Below are 11,461 nucleotides of genomic sequence, written 5' to 3'. Positions count from 1 at the left end.
CTATTTTGGTCTCGAGGGTTTTGGGACTGAGAAAGGGGTGTGCGCATTTGAGCCGAGTGCAGCCACCTATTGAGATGTGCGAGGGAATGTTGTTCTGTGTACATCCATGAATGAACGTGAGTATTTTTCCTTCATTCTGGAGGGTTCCAACGATAGGTTTGACCCCTAAATGCGCGGCCGTTTCATAGCTTTACCGTTGCAACGCCGGGTAGTCATCGGCGAGCATTGTTTACATCATATTCGTGTTGCACCTTTATGTCGTGAGGTGATGTGTTTGTTTAGCATCTTTGGGATGTGTTGTAAGTCCCATGGGGTGTAAAGTGCTTAGCTGCCGCCACGTTTTGTGGCCAACTTGACGACGTGTGTGTACGGCGTACTTCCGCATTGTGCACCCCCGTCTGTGCCCGCCCACAGTGTTTATTGCACTGTGCAATTCATTTGTGTGTTGTTGATTATTGCGCTGTCAATTTGCATTGTTTTACATTAGCACTGATATGCTGTTAACCCCTAAACCCTAACCCTGAATTCAGAATTTATGACATTAGGCTGAGTCTTCGAGTTAGCGGGGATTTAATTAGTCGGCGGAGTTAATTTCAACAAATTCCATGCATTTTGTCAGTTATTTCTTAGTTTCAGGGCTCCGGAGTGGCTAAGCTAGCGCGAGTCAATAGTGGTTGAAATCAACTCCATCGACTAATTAAACCTCAACTAAAGTGCCTATGACAGCAAAAAGCATGTTAATTTCATATTCCACGCGGTATTTTATGCTCCGGAATGAAATGGACTGCTTGGATATGTGTGCAAGTGATTGATTTATATTTTCAGTTTTTTTTAATCCTGAGCCATGAAAATGAGTGGCTTCCTGAATTGAGGACAAATGGGAATGTGACGTCACCCGGGTCAGCATCTCACAGTACAGCGTTGCTTTATAGCATGGAGATGGACCGCGGATTCAGCTGATTTTGCGGATTAATTCGTTTATTTTTCACATTGCGCCAGCCGAATGTGCTGCAGGTTTTTGTTGCTGCACCAGGGAGACGGGTGTGAGCCTTTTTGGGTTTCAAAACGTTTCTGTTGACTGCGGAGAATGGCCAAAACATGTCCGACAACTGTGGGAACATTGGACGAACAAGGAAGTGAGTGAACTACGTGTTTTGTATTATGTCAAATACTGGGATCATGGCATACATTTTAATAAGGAGGTGGCTTGCATTTTGTGGCTGAACTTGTCCACCGAGGAGGCCGCTCGTCGACGACTAGTGGCTTGTCGCATACCCCGCTTGGTCCTCTTTGCGTGCCCGCCAAGAATGCGCTTTCCTTGGCTTGGCCATGAGCTGCTACGCGCTCTGATGTCGGCCAGTTCGTCCACCGAGAATGGGCTATTTTCGGCGTTCATTCCCAGCGACAAGCACTGCCAGCCCGCCGTTGTTTACGCTCTTTGCTCTGTCTCCAAAGCCGGGAAATGACAAAAGCCAGACTAACTCCGGTGGCATAAAATATCGTTCAGGAGTGGAAGAAGTCAGTAGTTTTGACTATGATGCATTAATTTTGCCCTGTCCCACTGAATGTGTTTTTAATATTTCATATTCCATTTAGCACAAGACTGTTATTTGTCGTGACCATACCAATTATTTAGCAATTGGGGAAAAATACTTGGATAAAAAGTATATCCTGTAAAAATATTAGACTGAAACAATCATGTCATTTTGATGCTGTACGTCGCATTTCCCACTCAATGGGCTGAATTCTAAAGCAGATGAAATCGTGACCCTGCCGACGTCATCCACCAGCTGGCGACGCTAGAGCGCTATAATGACAGGCGGGGGTAAAAGGCAGATTGAAAGACTAATTTCTATTCATCTGCGCTTTGACAAATTGTTGTATATAGTCGAATCGTCTCAAAATATGACTCTAAATCACATAATAATGCTATTTTAAGATTGTTTTATGCTGTCACTGGTACTTTAAGCCTTATGTGAAAAATTTTGATCTTCCCTTTTAAATTCAACTATTGGAAAGTCAATTACATACGATGACATTTTTCTGTTGTCATTCTTAAGTTGAGGCTGCAAAGGGAGAAAAATTTGTAAAAAAGTACCTGATTCTTAGTTACTTTGATAATAATGTAATCAGTAATACGGTAAATTACTTTTTGAGGCGTAATCAGTAATCTTTTTCAAGTAATCTGTGACAACATTGATTACGTCGACATTTTCAAAACATTTGAAACACATCGTCACGTTCAACACCCTTTTCCACTTTAATTCAGGTTTAGAAATGATGTCTGATTCCTCCTCACAAATCCAGTTGTTAAGCCCCAGCTGAGCCAAACACACATCATCAGCTCCAATCTTTTTTGCTCACATAGCAGATGAAAAATCTGATGTTGTGATGTTCACCTGCAACTGAAACCTCATGTCAGTGCAACCGTGGGACAAAATCATGAGAAAGGTGAACTGGCTTAACATACATTACATTTTGCAGGTAGGCACAAAGTCAGACAACTCGCACTTTGACCATCCTGTCAGGATCTTGCTGGTTAAGGCGTACCTAATGGTTTTTAAGACCTTTTGAAAGCTCAAATGCAAGCTTTACAGATATGATATCATCATTGCTGGCTTCCTACGATAAAAGAAAGTCACATTTTAAACCAAGCACATCCTTCCTCTCTGCTCTAGTTCACATTTTTTCCTCCAAGAACCACCCATCAAGTTTCAACAGCTACAATAAAATCCACATTTGCATGATTAATAAGTTACATTTTGACACGCACTCACACACATCAGACAGAGGGGAAGTTTAGATGTTGCTTGGCACATTCTCATGCTTCACCGACCTCTTACAATCTATACAACAATACGAGAAATGGCAAAACGGGTCTTCTCATACCGATAGTTTAGTTCAGAGGCTTCAGCATGTCCACCGGATGATATTTGTATACATGAACTGTACAGAGAATCCTCACATACTGATCATTAGGTTCATCATTTAATCTGTATATACTATTATCTTCATATGCTGGTACCTGGTATTCACAGTGACTCTAAATTAAGATTACAAGAGAAGGTTTGTACACTAAACAGGAGCATTGAGAGTCTTGAGAGGATGTTTGATACGCAAATGAAAAACGGGTCTTGATTCAGGTGGAACTCTGAAGAGCTGCCTGGGTGTTGGTCGGTCTCTAAACAAACCTTGTCAGAGGTGCCCACAACAGAGGGCACAAAAAAAGTGAGGTAAGATAGAGAGAAGAAAATCAAATCCAATTTGTGCCTCTGCCTTGAGTTGATTTGACCCGAAAAAGTGCAAGAATGAATCCAGAAAACACACACACACACACACAAAAATAATAAAATATACACACGTCAAGTTTGGAAAATTTCCTCTCACTGCTACCACTCATAATCCAACTGGCGGTCACGAAACATTGTTCAATACAATATTCTATTATACCGTATTTTCTGGACTATAAGTCGCACTTTTTACATCGTTTGGCCTGCAACTTATACTCAAGTGAAGCTTACTGTTGTACCTCAAAATATGAAGTTGATTCATAGCGGAGGTGCTTTTGTATCATGGTTTTTTTTAATCGAAAAATGAATAATGTTTTACATTTAAATCGCCTAATTCGTTCCAATCTGTAGACTTCACTATCAGTTGACGAGACAGCTCCTACAGACATTGAGCCTCAGCTTCCCGTAGAGGTCTGGGCCAGGCAGATAAACTGCGATAAACTCTCTGTTCTAACGCCGGAATTAGGTGGAAACAGGACGGAGGTTTTAGTGCATACAAGTAGGAGTGTCTCAAGAGTGATTTGATCGAGGATTCAAGGTAATTATTATTTAAAATAGCACCATGTATGCACTTTGAGATGTGAAAAAAATGAATGGAAAAATTAGTGTAAATTTAGCTTGAAATATTTACGTAAAATGAATGATAACTGCCAGTTTGTTTGTTTTTTTTTTTTGCTTTTAACCAAGAATCTAGACTGTTTTACGTTCATATCTATAGAAATTCCGGGGTTTATAGAGTTATTTACAATAATTTTCAACTTAAAATGCTCTTTGATTTTTGATGGCCGCCATGTTGGATTTTGTATCTATACACAATAGCGTAACTTTACATTCAAATAATCAGGTAATTTTCAGCCAACTGCCTATGGTTGGCAAAAAAAACAAACAAACTAATACTTTTGACATTTCTCCATCCATACAAAAAAAAAACGGCTTTTACGTATTTTGTGTAACATTTCAATCTAAAATTCACGAGGGCCAAATAGCCGGCAAGACGTGCTGAGGCAATAGTGACATTGGAATTCAACCTATGATTGTATGTAAAAAAAAAAAGCAAAATCTGCTTTTGTTGAGCAAAATTAAGATGATTCTGCATGTTTTCCTCAAGTATTAAGTTTCTGATGCTAAAATTGAGTGATTTATTAGCTGTTGAAAACTTATGTCAAAATAACACTAAATTTTAAAAAATTAAGTCGCAATTTTGGGCAAAAACTTACATGTCAAATATTGCTATTTATCCTGAAAATATAGGTGATTATCTCTGCATTTGGTGATTTTTGTGCATCTAGCGTAAAATCTAAGAATTTTATAGCCATTTTAAGTTTTGTTATATAAAAAATAATAATCGGGATTTTTCATTAGGGAACGACAGAGTTTTTGATGCCGCTACTCATGGAGACTCATATATGCCTAAGGGAGGTGCCTGTTTTGGTTTAATTTGCTAGCGGCTTTGGTTTTGAAAATATTTGAATTTTAAGTTTTAGACAATAGGGCCCTTACGGAGCGGCCCCGCGTGCCGTCAACTGATAGTGAAGTCTATGTCCAAGCTACACTACCACATTAAGGGGCCCTTTACATGGTGACACTTCAAGAATATACTTTTCATGTTTGCATTTACATGGTTCCATCTTAGTTCTGTACTGTGAAAACGATGTAGTATTCATGCCAAGCCTTCGGGGGCAGTGCAGTTTTACAGGGAGACAGCCGATGATGCACTTCCTTGACAACATCATCCTAAGCCCGGAAGACAACATACCCGCCCACTCGAAGCAATGGCTTCCACGTGCCTTTTTCTTTTGCTTCAGAAGGCACAAAAACGCAAACATAAACAATATTTAAATAAAAAATATTCTAAAAACAGTCAACCTTTTCAGACCCGCATTTTTTCTGCTGGGCAAATAAAATAAAAAAATCTGCGCTTATTTATACTCAAACACCAGAACAAAGTGCAATATTTTGATCATAAACAGTGACCCCTTTTTAAAACAATATATCGATTCTTGGCAGGAGCATATCGATAACCTTTAGGGATAAGAAGTATCACGATACATCACCTTTTCGATATATTGTCACACCCCTACTGTATATGACTTTTTTCCCCCACTTTGTCCCGATACTGTTATGTCATATTGTTGAGGCTCAGAAAAACTGTCAATATGTTACGTTAACAGATTCCAATTTCACCTGTTGTGCTATTTAGGGATGTCCCGATCACATATTTTTGCACCCAAGTCCGAGTCCCGAGCCGATACCGAAAAAAAAAAAAGCTTAAAAAAGATTTTTTTTTTTTTTGAACAAAAGTTCCAAACATGTTACTGTCCCACTGTGCCACCTTCATAATGTGAATTATTTTTAAACAAGAGTAACATAGAAAAATGCTTGTATTTATTAAATGCTTCATTGAGTGAGTCCACTCAAATCCACTCACGCTGCTGAGAACAGCCTCTCACGTACACAATGAGTTGCCACAGCACACTTATAACTGGACTGCAAATTTAACAATGATTGACACATTTGCGCCTTTAATTGTAGAGTTACAGTTTTTCTCAATGGCTTTGGTAAGTTTCTCAGATCAGAAATGACATTCTCAAAACTACTTGTACAATCCTCGCAACATCGAATCACTAGTGCACATAAAAAAAGCCCTTTCTCGTTTCTGTGAGCAAGTTGCAGATTCTTTTTGTGCATCCATGCAAATGATTTTGTACAATTCTCTGCTCTTTCCAACATTATCAGTTGCATCTGTCATGATGGTCAAAATAGATAATCATGGGTCTCTATTTAAAGTCTCACCACCCAGAACACTTAGTCCTGACTTTATTGCATAAGTCTTTACATGCAAACTGGATGAACATGTGAGAATATGTAAACGTGTGTGCTAAATTTCTAAGCATTTTTGTAATTTATTTTACGTAACTTATTTTAACCTGCCAAAATTTGTGATAGTTTGGGACAATGTGGGTTTCCACCACTCCAACATAATAAGGGAATGGTTTGCATCCCACAATAGAATGGTAATGGAGTTCCCACCACTGTACTCCCCATTCCTCAATCCCATAGAATAATTTTTCTTCACATGGAGATGGCAAGTGTATGATCGCCAGCCTCACACTCAGATGACTCTTCTGGATGCCATGAATGCAGCGTGCAGTGACATCACAGCAGATGCCTGCAGAGGCTGGATAAGGCCTTTAAGAAGATTCTTTCCACGCTGTATAGCAAGAGAAGACATCCATTGTGATGTGGATGAAAATGTGTAGAAAGAATAGGGGAAAGAAATCCCGAGATGTAGCACTCAAAGTTTAGTTGTGCCGACTGTCTTATGTTCACATTTCTAATCTTGCCTGTTTTTTTTTTCTCTGTGATACTCAGTGCTGTCTTTTGCTTTCTGTATTGCAGTGACATGGTCTGTAAAAAAATTGTATCGCGTTAACGGGCGGTAATTAATTTAATTAATCACGTTAAAATATTTAACGCATTTAACGCATGCGCGGAACGACCCACTCAGGCATTGCCGCTAGCAGACTATATTTGTTTTATTTTCTCTTTTATGTATATTGAGAGCTAAGAGGCAGAGACAAGCGAGTGGATTGGACACAAGCATTCATTGGGGCCGCGCTACTTATTGGCATAAGCTTTGGAATCTCTTCCACAACAATTATAACTATTGTGGCGAGCGACGTGAGGAAGAATGGCAGCAGATGATTTTTTTCTTAACACCCCTATTGGACACAATTCAGAGAAGATATACGATTTGCAGCCACCACTGACAGTCATGGGTGCCCAACTTCCAATCATACATTTGGGCGGAACAGTTAAGTCGTTACAGTATCATTTACTGAAAGCACAACAAAAATAATAGTCCTATTTCTCAAAAAAATAATGTTCACAAAAAGCGCTCAATGCAAACATAACTGGCATTCCCAATCAAAATAGCTAGGCTAAATAATACTCAGACTTTAGTCAAACTTAATTCAAACATTTCGTTTAGCTCAACAAATACACTAGATGGCAATATTTAGTCACAATATACAAACTATCAGAGGTCTCGTACGTTGTGAAGTCAACACTCAAATGAACGTAAAGTACAATGAACCCAGAAACTACGGTGTCAGTCGAGGGGAATGTTAAGTACAATGAACCCGGAAACTACGGCGTCAGTCGAGGGGCAAAACGCACAAGAAAAACTTGGCTAGATCTCTAATTAATTTAAAACTCGCCCTTGACACCTTGAGGTGTATTTTCAATCACTACCTCCCACAATGGCGAGCTATTAGTTTATTTTTTGATTGAAAATTTTACAAATTTTTATTAAAACGTAAACATACAGAGGGGCTTTAATATAAAATTACTATGACTTGTATTCACATTTATCTTTTAAGAATTACAAGTCTTTCTATCCGTGGATCCCTTTCACAGAAAGCATGTTAATGCCATCTTGTGGATTTATTGTCATAATAAACAAATACAGTACTTATGTACAGTATGTTGAATGTATATATCCGTCTTATCTTCCCATTCCAACAATTTACAGAAAAATATGGCATATTTTAGAGATGGTTTGAATTGCGATTAATTACCATTAATTAATTTTTAAGCTGTGATTAACTCGATTAAAATTTGTAATCGTTTGACAGCCCTAGTGTAAACTGAATCTTGTCCAGTCTCTTGCAATCAATCTCTCATACTCAAAGGTGTAATTTGCAATTTTCATCTAAACTTACATCGTCTTCAGCATCGGAGCCTTCCACCAGAGTAACTGTTCAATTGAGAGCATGACTAAGCAATATGACTGTCTTGTCTGTACACAATGAAACAAGGATTTGTCATTCTGACAGCACTGACAGAAATTTAATTTTGAGCGATAGACTAAGTATTCTGCACAACAAATTGAACAAGAAATTTCGACCATTTCAATTCTGATCTGAGAAACGTACCAAAGCAATTGAGAAAAACTGTAATAACCCAATCATTTTCACCCAATTCCGATCCTCTGAAAACTGGCGTGATTGGCCTGATTTCTGATCACGTGATCGGATCGGGACATCTCTAATTCAATTACCGTATTGGCCCGAATATAAGACAGTGTTTTTTTGCATTGAAATAACACTGAAAAAGAGGGGGTCGTCTTATATTCGCGGTCTAGACATTATACCCCTTCACGACGCTAGATGGTGCCAGATATCATTGAAGCGATGTTCTGTCATGACAGAGCTCAGCTACTCTTTTTAGTTTAACCAGTTTGCATTATTTTATTGCAGTTTTTCCTTATTCAGATTTGTTTCAAGAATACAGTTACAGTTAGACTTTACTTTGATGGTTAATGCAGTTATTGCAATTTTGTTTTATCACAATAGATTGGTTTATTTACATTTCAAAAACCAGAAGCCAATCATTTAAGAATGTGATTGCACTTTAGTTGACATATTTAAATGTTCAGATATTAAGATTTGAATGAGGCAAAATAAAATGCTTTTTCTCTCAAATATATTTCTATAATCATTTGTTTCGGATGTACTGTCGTTATTTTCTGTATAAAAATCAATTTGGTGTTCAAAAAGTCTTTTTTCAAGCTTGAGTCTTGAAAAAGAGGGGGTCGTCTTTTAATCAGGGCAGTCTTCTATTCGGGCCAATACGGTACTACTTTAACGTAAAATGTATCTTGTGTTCTGATAATTTCTTAAAAATCCGCCCTCAGAAATGTGACATACTCCAGTTCGACTTATGTACATTTTTTTCCCTTTTTATCATGCTTTCTTTGGCTGATGCGACTTATAGTCCGAGAAATACGGTAGTTCGATATTGTGTTTTGCGCTAGAAGATATTTTATTGACACCTAAAGCTAGAAAAGCTGCCATTTGGTGTATTGAGGCCAGCAGGACGATGACTTTTACAGTATGGCTGCTACAATATTTTGAGGTTAGAGGAAAACAAGCTGTGGAAGGAAGCCGTTTTTTCCTGCTATTGTGTGTCTTCACACAACTCGTTTTTCTCTTGAGTGCAGGCTTCCTTATTTTCCACCTAATGAAGAGATTCTTAAGAACATCTCTTCCTATAACATGAGTAAAATACGACTGAGAAGCAGGAGCTTGGCATCCTACGCAACCTAAAGAGGTTTAGAATTAACCTCTTTTTACTTGCATTTTTTTAAAAGTGTCTTTTAAGACCATCTGAACTAGAATGTAATGCTACTCTTCACATTCCCACGTGCGTGTGATTCTATATATGCACAGGAACTTTTGGTCAGTTCTCAGATAAACATGCAAACTCGGTCGTAACTTAAAATGGAAGTGCTGATTAGTCCAGCTTGTCAAGTTTTTGAAGCAAAGTACAGTAAGAGATGCACACACATGCCACGCTCACACCTCAAAGAGGATCAATCTGGCATGGCTGACCGAATTACACACTTGTAATGGAATGTCTTTACGTTTTAGGAGTCTATTTGCATACACCTTCGCCAGCAGGCAGGTTGTTGTTGTTACCGGAGAAGCGTTTATAGGAGGCGCTAACAGGGCTTGTTGACGTTGCACAGGAGCTCGGTGACTTTGATGAGGCGTGCCACCGTGCTCTGTGACTCTTCCTGCAGCCGTTGGTTGTTCTGCCGCAGGCTCTGAACCTCGGCCTGCAGCACCGCCTTGTCCTCCTTCTCCTGAAAGACACGGGCACACAAACAAAAACAAAAGGCCGTCTCTCAGATGGCTGCGTGTGGCAGGGATGAAAAGGGAAGGGAGCTTGGAGGGAGAGGTCAGAGTCACAGGTAGACACACAGGTTGAACTGAAATAGAACAATTACACGCAGTCAATGACATCACTATGTTCAACTCAAAACAGTGCTGAGAAGGATAAGCACATTCAGTATAGCTACAGTATTTGTATAATAGGGCTGACTTATAATAGATTTTTTTTTTGCTACTCAAGTTGTATTTACCCCCTCCGTGAGCCATCACCTTATCGTGGTGGAGGGGTTTGCGTGTCCCAATGATCCTAGGAGCTATGTTGTCTGGGGCTTTAAGCCACTGGCAGGGTCACCCATGGCAAACAGGTCCTAGGTGAGGGGCCAGACAAAGCATGGCTCAAAAGGACCCCTATGATGAGTAAAACAAATGAACTCAAGTTTCCCTTGCCCGGACCCGGGTTACCGGGGCCCCCCTCTGGAGCCAGGCCTGGAGGTGGGGCTCGAAGGCAAGCGTCTGGTGGCCGGGCCTGTCCCCATGGGGCCCGGCCGGGCACAGCCCGAAAAGGCAACGTTGGTTCCCCTTCCCATGGGAAGTATTCACCACCTGTGGGATCGGGGTCGGGTGCGTAGGGAGTTGGGCGGCAGCCAAAGGCAGGGGCCTTGGCGGTCAAACCCCCAGCTGCAGAAGCTAACTCTTGGGACATGGAATGTCACCTCTCTGTCAGGGAAGGAGCCCGAGCTGGTGTGTGAGGCAGAGAAGTTCCGACTAGATATAGTCGAACTCTCCTCCACACACAGCTTGGATTCTGGTACCAATCCTCTCGAGAGGGGTTGGACTCTCTTCCACTCTGGAGTTGCCCACGGTGAGAGGCGCCGAGCAGGTGTTGGCATTAGAGGTGGGAATCTTTGGGCACCTAACGATTTGATTACGATTACGATTCAGAGGATACGATTCGATTATAAATCGATTATTGATGACCCACCCGCTATTAGCTGCTTTTAATGTTTTGTACATTAGTTACAAAAACTGTATTAATTTTTTTTTTAAAAAGCCTTGCAGGCTTTTTAAAAATTTCAGTATCAAGTTAGCTGTTAAAAACAATAAATAATATACTCAAATCCCCATTCTGTATCAGCAGCCTTATACTACACACAATAAATTTAATGTTGTGATTCAACCGTTAAAGTTGTTAAAATTGCTCCCGTTATTCCATAATTACCCTCCTGTCTACTTTCGACATGTCAAAGTTTTACAACTATTTAAAGATAGATTCAAGTCAATATTTTGCCGATTTAGGAGTATATTAGATAAAAAGTTAATTAGGTTCGCTTGGAAGGTTCGCTACAACAGCCTTGCAGGGAAGTCTACTGCTTTAAGATGGCAGCTGTTTACTAACGCCCGCATCTAGCTTTTTGTACATGTGCTGCTAACGCCCGCATCTAGCTTTTTGTACATGTGCTGCTAACGCCACCGAGTCTGTTATTTTGCATCTAG

General features: G+C 39.9%; 1 protein-coding gene across 4 annotated transcripts in view; it reads right to left on the bottom strand.

Annotated features, from left to right (window-relative positions):
- Window positions 1-1,817: 1,817 nt before the first annotated feature.
- The window catches only part of sipa1 (signal-induced proliferation-associated 1), a 78,586-nt gene continuing 68,942 nt past the window's right edge, over window positions 1,818-11,461 (bottom strand). For all 4 annotated transcript variants that reach the window (XM_057820490.1, XM_057820489.1, XM_057820493.1 and 1 more), the window contains one exon: window positions 1,818-9,939. In XM_057820490.1, coding sequence (XP_057676473.1) covers window positions 9,796-9,939 — 144 coding nt within the window. In that variant the 3' untranslated portion in view covers window positions 1,818-9,795. The remainder of the gene's footprint in view (window positions 9,940-11,461) is intronic.

Source organism: Corythoichthys intestinalis, chromosome 18 (assembly GCF_030265065.1).
Source record: "Corythoichthys intestinalis isolate RoL2023-P3 chromosome 18, ASM3026506v1, whole genome shotgun sequence".
In the NCBI taxonomy this organism is placed as follows: domain Eukaryota; kingdom Metazoa; phylum Chordata; class Actinopteri; order Syngnathiformes; family Syngnathidae; genus Corythoichthys; species Corythoichthys intestinalis.
This window is presented reverse-complemented; position numbering and strand designations above follow the sequence as displayed.